This window comes from Frieseomelitta varia, unplaced genomic scaffold (genome assembly GCF_011392965.1).
Source record: "Frieseomelitta varia isolate USP_RPSP 00005682 unplaced genomic scaffold, Fvar_1.2 scaffold_386, whole genome shotgun sequence".
In the NCBI taxonomy this organism is placed as follows: Eukaryota; Metazoa; Arthropoda; class Insecta; order Hymenoptera; family Apidae; genus Frieseomelitta; species Frieseomelitta varia.
In genome coordinates this window covers 187,306-207,966 of record NW_025110130.1, presented here as the reverse complement: position 1 = coordinate 207,966, position 20,661 = coordinate 187,306, and the positions used below count along the sequence as shown (strand labels likewise).

At 46.2% G+C, this 20,661-nt stretch overlaps 1 protein-coding gene across 5 annotated transcripts in view; it reads right to left on the bottom strand.

Annotated features, from left to right (window-relative positions):
- The window catches only part of LOC122531322 (AF4/FMR2 family member lilli), a 171,524-nt gene that overhangs the window by 63,369 nt on the left and 87,494 nt on the right, over positions 1 to 20,661 (bottom strand). For all 5 annotated transcript variants that reach the window (XM_043659137.1, XM_043659136.1, XM_043659138.1 and 2 more), the window contains 2 exons: positions 4,463 to 5,140; positions 387 to 446 (listed from right to left, as the gene is read on the bottom strand). In XM_043659137.1, the coding sequence (XP_043515072.1) occupies positions 387 to 446; positions 4,463 to 5,140 (738 nt within the window). The remainder of the gene's footprint in view (positions 1 to 386; positions 447 to 4,462; positions 5,141 to 20,661) is intronic.

The following is a 20,661-nucleotide window of genomic DNA, read 5'->3' as shown; positions in this document are numbered from 1 at the left end:
CAATGATGAATTTAAAAGAGGGGTTTTTGAAACGACAAGCAACCACCTAGGACAGGTGTGTCCAACCAAGTGACCAACACTGTGTAATCAAATTTTGGGGGGGTGTATTTATATATTTGCGACCAGATTTTTTTCCTGCATAAAATACGCAAAAGATAAAATAAGAAGAAGAACTTTAGATGAGCATGTTGAAAATACTCTTATCGTATTGCCATTATCAAACCAGATATTAATGAACTGTTCATATCCTCATAAGTAATAATAATAGGTTAGATTCAACTGATGGACAGTATGTAAACCCTCGGCAAATTTTTTTCGAAAAGGTTGGACACCCATGACCTGGGACACATTAAACAGCACAAAGAAAAAAAGCAAGAAGCTCTTACTTTTAGAATGTTCTCCACATCGGCCGAATTCTCGGCGGCGCCAGGCCTCGAACTTGTTCCCTGCAAGAAAAATTCTATCAACTTTCCCCAGTTTTGTCAGCTGAATCACTGTGCAGCCGACTCGAGAATAACCGGAAGGGTTAAACGAGAAAGTTGAAAAGGAACGAGTCGCTGCCAAGACCAAACAAATTTTCTTTTCTCTTTCTCTGCCCCCCTGTCGCGAAATCGTTCGCAACAATTCCCGATTCCGGGGCAATGCCTGTGGAATTAACCCTTTGCGCTGGCAACTGGTTCGCTGACCATAACGAATGACCGAACAGTATACAATAAATCGTCGCTTTCTTTTTCTTTCGAACGCGTCGGTATATCACTGGATAGAAATTATTGAGAAACAATGAATCTATTATCTGTTTGGCCTGGATTATACTTAAATACATTTAAAACTGAAAAAATATTTTTTTCTCTTTTGAACTCGTCGGTATGACATCACTAGATAGAAATTATTGAGAAGTAAAAAATTTATTTGTTTTGCCTCGATTATACTTAAATATACTTAAAACTGAGAAAATATTGCAATTTTGAGATAAAATATTCTCGACGTGCGTGGCACGTCGTTCCAGCGCAAGAGGTTAACCACTTGCGCTGGCAACTGATTGCGGACCATAACGAGTGGCCGAATCGTATACAATAAATCGTCGCTTTTTTTCTCTTTTGAACTCATTGGTATGTCACTGGATAGAAATTATTGAGAAGTAATAAATTTATTATTCGTTTTGCCCGGATTATACTTAAATATACTTAAAACTGAAAAAATATTGCAATTTTGAGATAAAATATTCTCGACGTGCGTGGCACGTCGTTCCAGCGCAAGGTTAACCACTTGCGCTGGCAACTAATTGCGGACCATAACGAGTGGCCGAATCGTATACAATAAATCGTCGCTTTTTTTCTCTTTTGAACTCATTGGTATGTCACTGGATAGAAATTATTGAGAAGTAATAAATTTATTATTTGTTTTGCCTGGATTATACTTAAATATACTTGAAACTAAGGAAATATTGCAATTTTGAAAAATTGTCGACGTGCGTGGCACGTTCCAGCGCAAAAGGTTAACCACTTGCGCTGGCAACTGATTGCGGACCATAACGAGTGACCGAATCGTATATAATAAATCGTCGCTTTTTTTCTCTTTTGAACTCATTGGTATGTCACTGTATAGAAATTATTGAGAAGTAATAAATTTATTATTTGTTTTGCCTGGATTATACTTAAATATACTTGAAACTAAGGAAATATTGCAATTTTGAAAAATTGTCGACGTGCGTGGCACGTTCCAGCGCAAAAGGTTAACCACTTGCGCTGGCAACTGATTGCGGACCATAACGAGTGACCGAATCGTATATAATAAATCGTCGCTTTTTTTCTCTTTTGAACTCATTGGTATGTCACTGTATAGAAATTATTGAGAAGTAATAAATTTATTATTTGTTTTGCCTGGATTATACTTAAATATACTTGAAACTAAGGAAATATTGCAATTTTGAAAAATTGTCGACGTGCGTGGCACGTTCCAGCGCAAAAGGTTAAACGGAGGAGGATAACCGAGTCGGGACGTGGCAGATTCCGCCGCGCGCGTTGTTAATTAAAACGATCGCAATTCAACGACGCAACTACCGCTGCGGTGTTTAGGGCTTGTGCGAGTTCTGTTCGCGATTTATCACGAACAGAGCTCTCGAGCGATCATTAATCAACACTCTCTCGTTGAAAAGAGCGAGTCGGGCCGGGCACGACGCGGGCGCCCATTACCACCGAACGAGTCGTCGTCGTTGAGTAGTCATTGCTGAGAGGAAAACGCGGAGACAATGGATGAAAATGCGTGGACCTGGAAAGCTGAAAAATGATGGGGAAGAGAAACGGAGCACCGGGAACAGCTGGGGAGGAGTCTGGCGACTGTTAGCCTGAGGACACGGCGACAGGGGAACCCGGGAGAAGACGAGATAATCGCGAGCGGGGCATGAAACGTGAAAAACTGCGGAAGAAGGAGGACGCTCTGGCTGGAATCGAGGAGGAAAAACCGGGGTGAGAGACATCTCGCGATCAGAGAAATGATCGCGTGTCGTTTACGTTGGCGTACAGTGACAGCGGTCGAGTGAATTACCGGCCATAAATACCAGAACAACTTTCAGTTCAACACGTTCGAGACGGCACCGAACGTGTATTTTTTACGGTTATGCAAATTATAGTTTTCCTTACGTCCCATTTTTATATCGATAGAAATCAAGTGTATTTATCAGACTCGATAAAGTGTCCGACACCGGCCAAACGAATAATAAAGTGTCAGCCCGCAGGGATAATAAACTGACACCGTCGCGAACCTGTCAAACGTCACCAATGAAACGACACTACGAGTGAAAAAGAAAAATATTTAACAGAGAAATTAATGAACGATTTAGTTATCCCCATTTCTTCGGGATTTCGACATGCTCTCGAGTGTCACGGGTAATTCCCGAGCTAATTTCGCGGATGATACCGGCGAACGACCGGTGAACGAACGAGTCAACGGTGAGCAAAGACAGTAAAGTAGGAAAAAGAAGAAAAAAGAAACGAAGGAAAAAGAAAGAGAGAGAGAGAGAGAGAGAGAGAGAAGGACCAATAGGGGAATCAATTATCTCGACTATGCCAGAGCCAAGAGAGAACCGTCGCCGTTTCTCCGGCTAACTCTAATTGCATAAGTAGACCGGAGAAGGGAAGAGGAGCGGCACAGTTGGGACGCGCTCGAGGAGAAGAGGAGAATGATAGAAACACGGGGACAGACCGAATCGGTGGAGACTCGATCGATAGTCAATCTGAATGAAATTTGCACCTCGAGGAGTCACGCGTAATAGGACTCGACCAAACTCACCCCCTCCCCTCTCCATTCTTCCCCTACCACCGGCTCGTCCCCTTCTTCCCGTAGCGCGTGTATTCCTCCAGCGAGATTTCTATTGAAAAGCAATTCGTTTCCCGTCAACGAACCTGTCGCCGCGATGCTTTCACCGGAATACCGAGGTCGAGAGAACGTTTCGACAAGAGGGGGTGGGAAAGGGGAAATGGAAGGGGCTGGAAGGGCAGAATCGCCGGTAATAACCTCTTTATTATCGTTTCGCGCCGATTAATGCCCTCCGTCACCTCCCCCCCCCCCCCCCCCCCCCCCCCCTCTTCCACCACTAGAATGTTTGATCTTTTCACGACGATCGATAAAAGGGAGAACTATGCCCTGGCTCGACGCGTATCGTGAAAATTCCCGATCGATACTTCAACTTTTTCGATTAACTCTTTTTTGGCGCTTCCGTCGGCCTCCAACGCCGACGGGGGACACTCATAATTTATTTCGCAACTCGCGGGCGTCGTTGCCGGATACGATCGATAGTATCGAAAAATGTTTGGAGGGCAAGAGGGCTCCAGTACAGAGAACACGTAGAAATGCGAACTTACGAGCAAAGGGAAAAATTGTTCCGACCGAACGAGCGTCAAATTGATCCCCCCCACCCGTTTCCAAAGTCGGTGAACGTATCGTCGAGAGAGGAACCCGAGAAGATTCGACGAGGTACTAATCGAGTGCAACAAGTGCAATCGCGACTACTATCCCGATTCGATTATCTTTCCGACTGGCAATCCAGCGACTCGCGTTCCAGCCTCGTTTAACGACAAATGAAAAAGAAAATCGGAGGAGAGCGTCGATAAAGCGATTAAAAAGGAGGGGTGCGAGCCACCCTTGTGGAGCATTGGCACCGCGCCGACGAACGCGGACCCCAGCGACCCGAGGCGTTACTCGAAAATGAGGAAATATTAGGATACAGGAAAACGTACAGGGAACGGTGATCCGAAAGATCTTCGACACGCGCGTCGAGACGCTGAAAAAAGCATTAAATGAAAAAAAAAAAAAAAAAGAAAGGAAAAAAGGGAGAGGAGAGCGCGACATAGGTCAGAAAGAGAGAGAAAGAGAGAGAAAAAGAAAGAAAGCACGGGTGTACCGACGGAAGCGGAGGCGGTGGAAACGGCGCGATGGCCACGAAACAATGGAAATCGATACTCACGTTATCGAGAGGTAACCTGGACAGTCTGCTGCTGACAGAATGAAGCCTGCTGCCGCTGGAATTCCCGATACTCGAATTGTTAACGAGCGCACCGTTCCCAGGTGAATTCGTGGGCGGTCCTTTGGGGGGTAATAAACCGTGGCTTCGATGATCGTTGCCACTGGCCCCGTGCAGCTTCACCGACTGGCCAGGGTAGCTACCCCTACCTCCGTACGGGGGCTTTCCGTCGGCCGGTTTCACGAAACCGCCGCGTTGTTGTTGTTGTTGTTGTTGTTGTTGTTGTTGCTGCTGTTGTGGTGGTGGTGGTGGTGGTGGTGGTAGTGATGGTGGTGGTGGTTGTTGTTGTTGTTGTTGTGGATGATTCGACGACGACGAAGCAGACGCCGCCGACGATGATGCCGAGGATGACGACGACGACGACGAGGACGAACCGCTACCGTCGGTCCTCGGTCCTCCGGGTTTCTTGAATTCCTGAGAGGAGGGCGAGCTCCTGGAATTTGAGCCGACCGAATTGGAACTCAGCCGAAGGCACACGGCCGGAGGCGGGGCAGGACTCGGCGGTACACCCTCGATGCCGATCAGCCGTTTCGGCTCGTCCAGAAGATGCTTCACCAGAGAATAGTTGCCCAATTTCAATTGAATTTGCTGCGTCGTGCTGTCTCGGGCGTCCGGACTCACCTGAAATCACAAGCATCGCGCGAACCGTTAGCATTCGGCGTTTCAATCGTAACGAATAGTCGAAATAGTCGACAAGGTGATGCTCTTCTACTCTCTCTACGTAGAGGCCAATAACATATAGGGTGGCCATTGAAAAACTGAAGGGTCCGAAAAATTCACAACTTGTTCATTTTCTTTTTTTGTAGGTTATAGAAAAAAAAATACTGAAAAAGAATCCATTAATTATATTTTCAAAGAAAATAATAAAAGATTAAAAGAACATGTGTTTGTAACAGTTATTTTTGTTTTATATCATTCAGTCTTTCAGTGACCAACCTATATATATATATATATATGAAAAAATGTTCAAAAAAGTGAAATAAAAAGAAATAATTCAGAAATAATAAATATAATTATTCTAAATTTTAATATTATTTCAATATAAAATGTATGATATTCTATAAATGTTTTTTCACGGATAATATCTCGAAATCATAAAATTTTAATAACTAAATTTATAAATATAATTAATAATATAAATATAAATTTAAAATTATTATATATATCTCATTGGGTTCGCCAATTCTTTCGATTCTTCGTCTCTACGTTAAATTCGAAAAACTCGATCGAGGATACGACCTTCCTCGGTTTGTGAACAGGAAGAGAAAAGGTATAAAATTCGGGCGATTACGCGACCAGATCGAACGATTTCAGCGAGAAAACTGCGCGTGCGAACCGCACGTACAGAGAAACTCACTGCGTGCCATACGTATGTACGAGCGATAATAATTAATGCGGCGTAACAGCGGCTGGCAAGTTTACGACGTTCTCCTCCGGGGGCGAGGAGAAACTGGCGTTCGACCAGGCGTTATATTGTGCCGCACAGACGTGCACAATGTAACAGACAGACAGCTCGTGTGCGCGTTTATGATCCGCCCGCGTCTCTCTGCCTTTGTCTTTACGGACAATGAGATCAAATCGTGGTTTAATAAGGAGGCGGAGAGCCACCGTGGAAACTTAACGTGATTAATGAGCGCGCTATAAATCACGCACACTTGTTCGGCGCCGGGACCCTTTTTCTGACCGAGCGACCTGAACGAACGAACGAGCGAGCGAGCGAGCGAGTTCGCTACCCCAGCCGGTTCTTTAACGAGCTTCCGATGCATCGTCCGCCTCGCCGAGAGTGCAATTTTCGAGGAAAATCATTAATTCGTGCTAACGCGCGCCGCTCCGCGCGCGAATCTGCCCGCTCGCTTCCTTCACCGCCCCTTCCTATCGACTGGATTTCAGACGACAGCGAATCTCGTACAAGCGACCAACCAAGAAGAAGCGATCGATAAGAAGCGGCCGGCGAGCAAACGAGACAACCGGGAAAATAACTGCGAGCCGATCGAGGCAACAAGCTGAAGAAGAACGAGCATCAACTTTTCGCCGATAGACGAAGACGAAATCTTGTTCCAAGTCTCTCTCGGCGTCCAATCTTTTTCGAATTTCACGAAATTTTCAAATTTCTGCGAGTCTCGTACTTTTACGAAACTGGCCGAGCCGAGAGATTTGTTTCGACTGCTAAACGCTGAGAGCAAAGCAACGTGATTTTTTCTTCTCCGTTTCTTTTTTTTTTTTTTTTTTTTTTTTTTCGTCGAATCACGAGCCAAAAGGATTCTCGAGAGCCAGAGAATGATCTCCGTCTTGGTGTCTGGCTAATTACGCGTTAGAAAGGGATCCGAGCTGGAAGATGACATAAACGCAATGCCGCAAGAAACCAGCGAGGGAAACTCGCCGAGGAATGAAAGAGAGGAACGCTTAGGTGACCAGGTCAGGGACTTCCCTTCCACCCAGACCTCGCTCAATTGCGTCTCCTCTTTCCTTCGCTGCTCTCTTTGTCTTTTTCCTCGCCGCTCTCTTCGTCTCAGCGTCCTACCAACAACTCGTCTCTTTTCACGGAGCTCCTCCGCAACTCTAATCGCGCTCCCGTTCTACCGTTTCGTAACGCGACGCGAGCCGAAAACATCGTAAAATATATACGCGCTCGTAACGCGACCAGCCCGCATCGTTAAACAAGAAACGACGCACCGCGACACGCGGCACCCGGTTAACCAGTCTCGCTCGCTCTTACCAGCCGATCTACTTTCCCTCGAGACTTTTATCTCGAAATTTGTCGGCGTTTCGACGAAGCCGCGGGGAAAGAGATCTATTAATCAGCGACGCGACTCGGCGAGTCTATTTTCGCGAGAAATCGAAACACCGCGGCCGTGATCGATCGAGAAGAAATTCGGTAGGTATTGACCTATTAGGTGAAATATGAAATCACCGACGAGACACGTTCATCGATTCGAGAGAGACACACACAAGTCGTTCTGTACACCTGCTGGCTCATTTTCATTTATATCGTCATTATTTCCGGCAAAATCGCGATTTCACGTCTGTCGTAACCGCGATCGGCACGTCTTTCAAACTATTTATACCGCTGGATGAAAAACTCTTGATTAAAGGATCTTTCCGGTGAGCTACTTCAGCGTGAGACGAAACTTTCGTAAACTAATATCTAGGAGTCAGGTTTTACGCGCTTGTAGGAAAAATTGGAGATTGCGAAAGATAAAAAAATTTTCTTCCTTTTGCTTTTTTATTCTATTTCTCAGTGATAAGTTCGCTTCGATAATTTTAAAATGCGTGATATCTATATCTTATTAATTAGTAACCCGTTATATCCTACAAGAGTACACATACAAAATACTACTATACTGAAAGCAGGCGATTTTCTTTCCTCTTCAACGACGTTCACGAAAATTTCAAAAGTACATGTGTATTTGTCCGACTGATCGACGACTTTTTCACGTGACCACGAAAGGGTCAACAGCCACCCAACTACACCTCGATCGAAAATCGGCGTCACTGCGAAGAGGCACATCCGCGGCAAATTCGCGCAAGTCGGAGCGACTCGCTATCCTGGAAATGAGTTTTTGAATGGACGGACGATGAGCTTTGAGGTGATTTAACGCGCGAGCGAGGGCTTCCTCTTGCACACACGTGGAAACGTTTAAATACCCGAGGCACGCAGAGGCGCACGGTCTCGCGTGAGAGAGCGCATGCAACGGACACGCACGAGAGAGACAGAGACAGAGAGAGAGAGAGAGAGAGAGAACACACATACACACATACACTGGCGATAGGCACGCGTTCTCGGTTCGTGCAAATTCCTCCTGTGAATGGATAAAAGCGATTCACGGGACGAGCTACGGCCGCCGCTTTGATCCACTTACGGCCAGCCGTGTATTCCTCGCCTGATCCATTTTCCAGATTTGTTCGCCGGCCGAACGAGCGTGAATCGCGAATAAGCAACCGGCAACGTCCATCGTCGAAAACTGGCCGCGACCCGCGCGGAACCAACCAAGCGCGATAACTTCTCGCTTCACGCCCGATTCTTCTTGCTCTTTGACTTTCACTGTTTATTAACCTCATGGCTACGGCAGACTTTGACACGTACCGCGCGTAACACACGCAGGATAGGAGTGATAGACGATATATAGAACGACGATATTCCTCGTCGGCGTGCGTTCATCAGAAAATACATTGAAACAATCCAAATTGCACCGAATTACACTAACCAATGCTACGTATTTATTCGTATTTTGTGAATTGAATTGTCAGTGTACGTTTGACTGAAAATTTAACATTTCACTTTGAGCTTTATCTCGTAATATGTTTAATAATTTCGGAAAGTACTAATCTGGAAAAGCGTGGTACAAATTCGAAATATCGGAAATGTCTTAATACACACTACGTCTTTCTGTGTCTTTCTGTGATTAATTTATTACCACACCTTTTCATTTCGAGGGTACTAAATGAAATGATCATGTTTAAATGATGTATGACTAATGTACGGAAGATGTAATTGTTGTCAATAACACTTGCCAGGCGCCTTTGAGATTGATTCGAGCAACGTGAAGGGCCTACTACAGGCACCTCTCGTTCCAGCGAGGACTGAAGTTGAACGCCATTTCAAATTACTAACATGCTGAGCAAAACAATTACATTCGTAGTCGAGATTTCGTCTTTCTCGCACAATTTCTATCATATTTTTGTTTCTATTTTCTATTTTACAGTAAAACTAAACTTTTGTACAAATTTTCCTTTTACTTTTTGAAAATTTCCTATATATAATAAAAAATTTCCTAAATATAATAAGAGGAAAATTGGCATTTTCATTCACTCTTCCTTATGATCCTATCCATCGCAGTGAAAACGCGTGCCGCCAAAGGACTCAAAATGTATCAATTTATAATTCTCTTCTTCTTTCGTTTTTGAAATCTTTTAGGTATGAAATAGTGTTTTGTTTATACATTCGTGAAGACTTCCGTTGTATCGTGTTCTCTAAGGGAAGTTTCGTGTTTCGATCGTTGACAGTTCTAGTACTGAAGTATCCTTGAACTACGAACGTGGATCTTTCGCGTATGACTGGTCGTCAAAGTTCGTTATTGTGAAATTTTTGGCACATAACTTGTACTCCGAGTACACGTGTTACGCGATACCCGGGACACGAAAGTTCACACACACAGCAAAGAGCGAAACAGCGATTAGCCGCCACTTCTTACCAGGCCACCATTCTCAGACGTTCTCAGATGAGAAAGAGAATGTCTGTATTCTTGATAAACTTGAACCTAAACTTTACAACCAACGTTCGCTCTCTTTCAGACGTTTGACGCCAAACAACTATTCGCGGGAAGGACGAACCAATCGACGACGCGTAAAAAAAGTTACGTCTGGCGGGATCCAAGGAAATTAAGAAAAAAAAGGGGAAAAATGAGTTTTAATCAAGGACGTTGCGTAGATTTCTTCTGGGAGAGAGAGAGAAAAAAGAGACGCGGTGGGCTTATCTCGTTAAAAAGAGAAAGGAAGAAGGCTAGGGAGGAAAACTTGGAGTGAAACTTTATTTATTTAACAGTTGCCTTATGCGACTGAAAAGAAAATAGGAGCCAAGCGAGCAACACTGAAAGTGACCGAGAAATAGAGGAGAGCAGAGAGAATGGAGCCTCGGCAGTTGGCAAGCGGCGCGCGACGAATAACTCTCGTACGTGTGTAAAGCATAGCCAAAGATTGCTTACCTCGCGTCATGAGGAAATTTGGTATCGTGCCTACGCTCCGAAATTAGCAACCGGCCGCGTACACGGATACTATCGTCGTCATTCTAGAGTTTTCCGTCGTAGACGCATCGCCGGAGGTGGCGAACATAATAATACGACGATTGATTCGCTCAACGGAACGTTCAAAAAATCTTTGAAAGAGGCCGGTCTCTTCGGAGCGGCGTGCCAGAGTTCTCGATCGTTTCGCAAAGAAAGAGAGAAAGATACTCGTCGCAGTATTTACACCGGTGTCTGAAAGCTCCGAACAGAGAGCTAGAAGCGAAAGAATCCACGAGCCAAAGCCAAGAGAGACGGAGGGAAAGGAGGCACGCGACGGCCAGCGTCGGTCCAAGTACGGTTTCTTGCTGGCCAACGTTTGGACCAGGCCAGCGAATCTACCGGAGAGTTATCAATCTTCCGCGTGGCTCTCGGCCACGAGTTCAACGCGACAGAAATTACCCCGGAGGCATCTATACTGCCTCCGCGACTGGCACAGCCGTATCGCCGCGCCACGATGTCTCTATAAATTACGCGCAAACTCCGAACACAGAGTGGACTTTCTCCTCTCTCTCACACACAGACACACACACACACACTCTCTTTCTCTCTCTTTGAGAATTTTCATCGAGAAAACCCGTCCGAGTTTATTTACCACGGATCTTCGGAGCGCGACAGAGCTACGAGAGCGCGGTCGGACGTTTGCAAATAGCTGTACCACGTCGTTTCGCCTTCTTGGTCTCGTTCTTGCGCCAACGACCTCCGCCGCAGCGGCAAAGAAATCCGATCGAGGTACATAAGGAACCTCGTGAAACAGATGAAACAGACGAAATAGGTTCTCGTTCGTCGAAGGAAGAACCAGGTCGGTCCGAGTTAAGCTCCTTACGCCGCGGCAAATTCAGTCAAGACACCACTCCCTCGCCACCCCGATCCGACCGATCCGCTTCCTCGTTATTATTCGAGTGTCGATGCCGTAAAGTCGATCGTTGATCACTGATCGTAAAGTCGTGCGTAGAGAATCAGCACTCCGAGAAAGCACTAAACGAAGAGAATGGAGGAGAGTTACGACGATTAAGAGTCTGGTTATTTTGAATCGCTTTAGCTTTTAGATACGGCTGGACTTTCCACAGAAAAACTGTGCATGCGCGTAAACTGTAAACTGTGCATGACGTTTCTTATTATGATCGGAATAAAATAATAAATGAATATGTTGTAATTTATTTACACAGTAATAGAATAGTGGCGTGTCAAAAAGGTAACCATTATAGTGGCGTTCAGTAGCTAAAAGGTTAAAATTAGTTATATTTGATATATAGATATATAGGCATATTATATGAATTCAATACTTTCGAGATAGATACGTGTAAAACAGCAAAAGAGGAAATTGTAATTTTATGACTCTGTTACAAAGTACCGGAAGCCATCCGAAGCCGAACGGTAAGAATCGGGAATAAATAATAAGTTACGACGATTAAGCGAGCTATTACTCGACAATCTTTCAAATCTAGAATCAACCATCTACAAATGGGAGAGTTACAATGATCAACTGTTTCGCCAGTTTCGTTTCGGTAGTCTGTCAAAGTCGGAAACTCGAAACGAGCGAGAAACGTGGAATATTTGTTCCTACGACTTCGCTTTATTCTCGAAAACGTTGATTCTAAATGGTCAAACGATCAAATTCAGTAACTGTTGCGCAGAGATCGATGATCGATACGTATCAACTGCACGGCAGATTTGTACGTATTAAAATGCGCGCGTGATCGGGAAACATTGGATTCTTCCTCTTACGAGAAGATTCGTTTCGTTTCGTCTTTCCCCATCTTTTACGGGGAACCGCAAAATTTCTACCATAATTACCGAAACATTCAGCGCAGAAACGAAAAGGGGCGAACAGCCGCATTGCTTTCAGCGACGAAGAAGATTTTGCAAACAGAGCGGTTGAAACATCGGATGAAGAGGAGGAAGAAGAGGAGGAGGAGGAGGAGGAGGAGGGCAGAGGTCAAAGGGCGGAGGGATAGTTGGCCGGAAAATGCAGACGACCGATGCGCGAGAAGAGTTTCTTGCTCGGAAGGATTTTCGACCGTAGTCGTTCCGTTCTTTCGAGCATTCGAGCTTCCCTTTGATATTATGCGAGCAAGGGGTTCCCCGCTGCCGCCATGGATGAAATATCGTCGGAGTTGCGATACCACGAAGGAGTACGAAGAGGGATTTTAAACGACCTGCCTCCTCCTCTGTATCCTATCCCGCTCGTGTCTACATGCCGCATACATGCAAGCGTAATGGACACGTCCCAACGTGGAGGAACGAAGAAGGGACATACGTAACGAGTGAATCGTCATCTTCAGCGCGATTCTGTCGTTCCCCGACCGGTAACGGGGGAATGTATGCACGTTGAAGAACGTTTGAAATAAAAGGGAAGAAACACAGATACATATTTTCGAATTGAAGATCTTTCGAGCTTGGGGAAAATTTCTCAAACTAAACGACGTACAGGGTCTTCCCACTAAATATTGAAAGTGTTACAAGTGTTGTTCGAGTGTTAGTTTTTTAATGCTCGGAGCCTTCATTTTCAAGGTTTTTTTTTTTCACGTAAGAGATGGCAAAATGAAGACACTTTTCCTCTTGAAAATGCTAATAAACTGTCACAATGTGTAGAAACAATTTGAACAATTTTTTTCGCGACTCGATCCAGAAAAAGATTTACAAATTGAAGTCATCTTGCCCTATGACTTAGACAATCGTTGACAAAAGTCGCTCGCACGTGTAGCATTTTCGCCTCGATCGGACAGTTAATCGGATTTGTACTTGAAACGAAACGATCGTCGCCACGAGAGTTGAGACAGCGTCGGATTAGTGGAAACAGCGTGAGGTAGGTAGCTGCAGTAATCGGGGCAGGTCGCGATTCGGGAACAGTTCGAAATCGCAACGAAACTCCCTCGACGGGAACCGAGGGAAATCTACCTCTTAATATCGCGGTTAGAAGCTCTGCGGTTGACAGGTATTTCGCGTAACTCCGCGAGAGCAGCTTAATCAACAAACAAAACGAGCAGGAAATGCCCGGCCGGTCTAATTAATCCCTTCCATTTGTAATTAACCGAGCGGACCAGACCCGATATAACAACCTGGCTAAAGTCAACGGCGGAGAGCCAGCGGGGCTTTGAAAAAAAAAAAAAAAAAAAAGAAAAAAAAGAAAAAGAACCGACGAAAAAACGGAGCAAAGATTTTCAACGAGGCAGGTGGACGTGCCGTAACGTGTGTATACGTACATACGTCTCGTTTGAGGTTACGCGCGCGAGCCACGTACGACGAGGTCCCTTCTTCCTGCCGCGATGCCGCGCCGATGCGCCACTTTCGAGCCACGACCGCTTTCAACGAGCAACAAAGATAGTAGCCTCTGCTGCTCGCGTAGATGCAGTTGCCGCCGGTGTGTTCAACGTCGGTGACTACACACACACACACACACACACACACACACACACACACATACACAAACTATGTTCGCTGGCTCTCTCAGAAATTCTCTTTCCAGTCGGCTGCCTCCATCTGACAGCTGCTCTCCACACGGCTGAAAGCTCCGTTCCACCGCGAAATAATACACGCCGTCACGCGGAGTAGTACGTAAATCGTGCCGCCGCTCCGGAATCTCTTCGTTTCTTCGCCTCGAATGTAATCGAAAGCGAAGATATTACGTCACCCTCTCGCTAGATTCGTCCGCGGTGCCGTTTCGTTTCCGCCTAACCGCTAAACGACTGTTACGTACAACCAGGTAACGAGACGAAGAAAAAAAGAAAAACGGGAGGAAACGTCGAAGATTTGTTTTCATCAAAGTTTTCGCTTTCGAGAAAATCGAACTCGAAGATTTTCTGGGTTAGGTTTGGGTTACATACAACCAGGTACGAGGCGAAGAAAAAAAGAAAAACGGGAGGAAAGATCGAAGATTTGTTTTCATCAAAGTCTTCGCTTTCGAGAAAATCGAACTCGAAGGTTTATCAATTTGCGTGTTCACGTGTATTTCGAACGAAAAAACTTTAGTCTATTTCTCACTTATTTTCACGCAGTATCATCCTGTCGATTATCAATTGACGCGATTCGATTCGAGGTAACACATTGTGGGCGTCTTTCAGTTTTCAACTGTTGCGAGAATCCTCAACGTTGTTTCAACGTTGTTGCAATGCTTTTTTGCATTGTAGGGGACACGACCCAGGCAACGTTATATATAATGTATATTATATATTATATATAATATACAATTATATATTATAATTTTATATAATTTCTCAAGATGTAGGGAAATTATTTCCTAACATACCACACCAAGAATCGTTACTAGAGGTATTTTCATTTTATTTAATAAAATACCTCTAAAATAAAAAGTAATTAGTAATTTTAATTATTATTAAAGTAATACATTTGTTAAATGCTATACATTCTCTCGAACGCTTTCAATCATGTATTAAATAATTCAAAAAATACGAGAAAATATAGACTATATGTTTATCAGAGCGTACCGTCCTCAATGTGTTAATATAAATATAAAATAAATAATAGTTAAAGTCTAAAATATATAATAAATAAATTCTTAAACATTACTGTAACAAATATATAGTAACATTTAAGAATATTTTATCAATGTGAATTAAAATAGTGCATATATGCATTGTACAAAAATGTGTGGGCCCCGCCGAGTGCAATGTGTTAAGTAATACCTGATGTATGGTGTGTGTGTGTGTGTGTCGTCCGTGAAGTGGCGATAGTTCTCTCGTTCAGTATTTTACTTCCGTCGGAGAGATGTTTCAAATAATGGATGCGGATATAGGTTAAACACTTATATTTACCAACTATATGAAGATTGAATGATGACTTTGTGACTGATGCTGTATACAGTATGAGATGAACTGTATGAAATGAGTTTCGTGCCTGTGCTTATATAGTACAATCACTCTCTCTCCATACCTTGGCAAAGGTGTCTCCTAGAGGCTTTTTTCTTTGGTTTGCTCATGCCGATCTTTTCCATGTCCCAGTCCCTTCTTCAATGCAGAAGAAAGTGCAATTAGAAGGGACGACAAGGAAATTGAAAAGATCGGCATGGTTATTGCCTTGGCCATCAATAAAATCCCTTGCCAAATGTTGGAGTGAGTTATGACTGTCGTAACTGTCGTCTACCTGTCCGACTAGTATGTTCCGTTCCACAATACCTGACAAATTTCCAAACTTGATATTTTTGACGAAAAAATTTCCCTTCGAGTCATTTTTTGGTTGTACGAGCTAAATCAGAGGAGAGATCCAACGACGAGAGTCAACAAAAGCGTTGAACGCTGAATTATCCGTCGAAATCATCCGACTGGGATAATTGGTCAAATCTGCTCGATCGCGAGGCCTCCGACTAGGAATTTTAGTCCCATTTCCAACCGAAGAACGTCGCTGATACGTCGTGTCGTGAATACGCGGTACGACGTTGCGCAGCATCGTTACGATCGGCGTATACGAATACGGAGAACGAACGCGGAGAATCGAGCGAAACTCGTCTGGGTTTCGCCTCGTCGACGAGCTACGTACGTTTCGTTTCATTGTTGAAACACCCTTCTTACGGATTTCCGCTCCGACGCTTCTGCGTATTCCGCGACGCGTCGTTCGATCGCCTCGTCGTCAAGTTCGACGTCTTGAATTGGGGGATGGGATCTCTCTATTTCTCTTTCTCTCTCTCTCTTTCTCGTCGAGACTCGAGTGCTGCGGTGGCACAGTCACGCGCGGATAAATTTCAATGCGCGCTCGTCGCCGCTAATATCGGCGAGCAACGATAGCTGCTCGGCAGAGAGAGCGACAAAACGACGAGCCAATAGAGCGGATCGTTCCGGCGAAAGTCGCGCGGAAATCAACTGAACGGGGGAAGAGAAGAGAGCCCCGAACGACGCGATTTCGACGACCCGGTTTCCGCAAAGTTCGCGCCCCAATTGCAATCGAGCAACGTACGATTACGAGAGAGGGTACCGAACAACACGTGGATATCGGTAGTAACTGGTAACCAGTTGGATATTTACGCGAATAGTCTTTGAAACTCGTGGAAGAAGGATGCGCGAGAAAGCCAAGGTGTCCTCGGAGCACCGAAACACTCGAACCGAACCCCGTTTGGATATTCGGTCGCGGCCAGATCGAAGCGTTAACTAGCGTTTTATTAGCGGCGAGCCTCGGATCGAAGTCGCGTAACAGCACGACGACGACACGTCGAGGAACAAGTATGTACGTGTACATACATACGCCACGTATGCGCGAAAAGGTAAGCAAGAAGCGCGACGAAAATAGCGGCCGGTCTTCGGAGCTTCGAGTCTCTCCGCCTTTTAACTCGTCGGTGTAGTTGCTGTAGTTCTTGTCTCGCGGTCGACGACGCCGTTTCACCTCGGTTTTTGCCGGATTACACGGAGAAATTTATACACGGCGAGGGGGATAGGCGTCGCCGGCGATACACACTCGGGGGGCGAAGAAATTTCCTGCCTCGGCGAGCCCTCGTTTCTCCTTCATCGTCTCGCGCCGTTTCTACCTTTTTCCTCGAGGGAGAATCACGTACGACGCGCGACGCGACCGATTCGCAGCCCTACTGGAGGATCGAAGTGACTCGTCGCGACGACAAGGACGACGGTTCGCGGCCGGATGTTCCGCGAGCGCAAATTCATCTCGAAGCTTATGACGCTCGGTCGGTCGCCGTATTCCGCGTGCAATATTAAAAACGGCAGCGGGCTGTACGCTGCCGTTGTTTGCTCTTCTCTTTCGCGGATGTCGAAAGAACGGAAACGCGATGCTACCCGGGAACGGAGAACACGGATGGTGGAGAGTTACGAGAGCTAACCAGCGACAGCGGAAGGGTGGGAAACGAGAAGGAAAGAAAAAGCCCGCAAGAGAAAAGAAAAAAGGGTGAAAGAGAGAGGAAAAGGTAGAGCATGGAAAAAGACGGAGCGTTTGCACGCGCCAAGGACGAAACACTGTCGTCCGCGCAATACGGCCCTCCTCCTCCTCCTCTTTGCCTCCTTTCCATTTTAAAATGCTACGTGCCTGGCATCGCTTCCTGCGGTTCCCGCCCGCCTCACCCAACCCCTCCAACTTTTACGGGTCACCCTTTTCTTCTATGCATGTGAAATTCGCATTAAGCGACCAACGACTGCGTCTCCCAAGTTTGTCGCGAGTCCTGACTGACGAAGGTAAGCGACCATCGTTCGTTTAGCTTTCTCTCTCTCTCTCTCTCTCTCTCTCTCTCTCTATCAAGTCTTTAGAGCAACGTAACTCTATCCATTCTTCGGAGCTTGTCGAGTTAATTGCGCGTCTATCACAAATATTTCTCTCTCTCTCTCTCTTTCTCGGCAAGCCACGTAATGCGGTGCAAATTCAATTCGAGAGGCGCGCTCTTTAGCCCGAGGGGGCTCGGCAATTCGCCAGTGGCTCGAAACGGAAACGGAAACGGAAAGCGCGTACCCGTACCAAAAAGTCCGTGTCGGGCATGCAACGGCGGCGGTACATGCACGTAAACGTTGCCGGAAAAATGTTTAAATCATCGACGACGGAGACGACGACGAGCGAAACTCGTCGGTTCTCCCCTGTTGGAAAATTTCCTCGATTCTCTCCGTTTAACCAGTTCTACTTGCTCCGCCGTTGTTGCAGCATCAAAAAGGAAAAAAGAAAAAAAGAGAAAAAAAAGAAAACACCCGAGAGAAATAAAACCCATTTTCTACCGGGGTATTTAGAGCGGGCTGGGATTTCGCGGTGTGATATTACCTGTCACGCGTCGAGAAGCAATCAAATTCGACCGGTGGCGAGAGAGAACGAAAAACGCAAAAACGCGATCGGAGAGGAGAAAGCGCGACGAACGCTTTGGGGCTATTTGCTCACGCCCGACACGCCGTTCCCCGATAGCGGAACGTCTGGCCAACATCGTCCAGACGTTTCCATTTGTTTCCCTGAAATGAAATGTTGAACGCGTTCCGCCGTTGAAATCCCGCGCACCGCCATTCCCGCCAACCCGTCCGCCATCGCCATCGCCATCGTCACCGCCATCGAACCTCGTCGTGTGTTGCTCGTCCATACGCGCCGAATAAATTTCCACCGCTTTTTAAAAGCTTCGTTCCCCTCCCGTGTCACTTCCGATGCATCGAATTTAAACGAATCTACGCTTCCTCTTTCCCCTCTCCCCGCCATCGATGGAATTTACCTATGCTCATATCATTCCACACTTCTTTTTTCTCACCCCCATCATCTACCGTCCCAAACAAATATTTCACCACGGGAACGAATAAATAAAAGGACTGTCGATAAACAGAGAGACACGCGAGCGCGTCGCGATAAATTCGCTCGTTATCGATAGGAGAGAACGAACGTTTCCATCGCGCGATTTACGCTGGTATTTCGCCAGGCAACGATCACCGGGACAAGGAACCCCGTTTGAAATCCAGCCGGGAATCACCTTGGTGGAAGCGGAGGATGGATCTCCAATGGCAATGACCCTTCGCAGCAGATCGAGCACTCGGAGACATCTCGATACGAAGCGGGAGACAAGCTTCTCAAACACTTGCGCGGAAAGCGAGAACTCGATGCACCTCGTCAAACTGCATTACGCTCGTGAGGAGCCCGCTACCCGCTAGTGCCACCTGTTACTATGCACTTAGTATGCACGCTTACTATGTATCGGCGACACCCTCTCGGTTCTGGCGAGACCGCGCCATTTGAAAAATTAATATCCAGCGAGCTTCGGATCACCGCGAATTTATCGATTTAACTCGCGTTCACCTCTCGATAAATGAGTTATTACAATAGTAATAACAATAATAATAATAATAATAGCAAGAGTCCGAGGTATTTTTACCCATTCGAGACAAGTTACACACCAGGTATGTAACGATTTTGAATTTAAGTTATTAGTTAACGAAGAAGTAGCCGTGAAGATAAGATATCGTTTCGAGATAAAGCGAAGCTTGAATAAAATTTTCCACTCCCGAGGATCGCTTTTAAAATAATTCTTCGTTCGTATTTTTTTTTTTTTCCTTTCTTTCTTTTTTTCTTTTTTTATTTCCAACGAGCTACCGCACCGAGCTACACGGAAAAGACACGACGACGACAACGACACTGGCGTCTACGTTTTGATTAACTTTTTCGCGCTGTCTCCCTACTTTACAAGGTCTGGCTGCTTTCGCCCTCCTCGGGGGAGAAACATCGGGACGACTAATTAAACGAGGCGGGAAACGTGACGCGACGCTATTGTCGAGGATATCGGTTTTTTTTTTTTTTTTTTTTTTTTTGCAGTCCCCGGGGCTGGGTTCCCCGGGCTGGTCCAATCGCAGAGACATGGAACGACGAACGAGAGCGCGCCGGTGCTGAAAGCCGGTCGATGAAAACGACGAAAAGATTATGAATAGGACGAGGAGGATCGGCAAGAACGGCCCTATAGGCGGCAGATAAATCAACCGTGGCTGGGACCCAACGGGCGTCCAACGTGAACCGCGTGCGAGGGGATAAACCTGCAAGGTCGGTAATCATGGACCGAGAGAAACAAACGGGCCACTCATCATTATGCCACCGTACGGTTGCTGCTAAAGTGGTGCAAACTCTTGCCACCGGCGTCGGCTTTAGAGTCCAATACCGTGACTTTAACTGCCTCGGCGCGGCCTTTCATCGCCAGGCCCCCGAACCGGTGGCGCAAGACGATCCTCGCGTGGTACGATCGCAAATCACGCACCGTTATCACCGATCGGAGGCACCGGACGGCGATAACCACCGGCTTTCGACGATCCAACGAACCGAGGAAAAGCAAACGGATTGGCCCCCGTGCCGAGCTGCAACTCGTGGGAGGGGGGCAGGACTTTGAATCTATCGATGGGTCGCGTTCGATCGAGTCTTGAAATTAATTAGCCTCGTTTACCCCCCGTTGATAATTCACTCTGCTCGTTTAACGCGCGAACGAACGGAGCGACTCGTTGCGAAAACGAGCAACGCGTTTTCTTTCCTACCGGTGCCGGGCGTTAAAAGATTAAATATTTGCCAACCGACATCTCGTTCCCGTAGTCGCAGCCGTAGTCGCGGCTTAATTCCCGAAAAAAAATTACGGCAACGACAGAGAGACAGCGCGCAAGCGGAATAGCAGCGGAGAGTTTACTAATCACGGTAATGCCAGGATGAAAAGTACCGAGGGCCCCCGCGTCTCCATCCATCGGCGACGCGCTTTCGCTCATCCACGATTATTTTTCACCCTTCTTTCCTGCGCCGGTCTCGTCAACGACAAACACAACGACGCCACGCGACGCGACGCGACGCTCACTCTCGCACCGTTTCTCACTCCTCCAGCAACACGACCAGAAGCTTCGTTCGTACGCGCCTCCGTGACCAGCTCTCTCTCTCTCTCTCTCTCTCTCTCTCTCTCTCTCTCTCTCTCTCTCTCTCTCTCTCTCT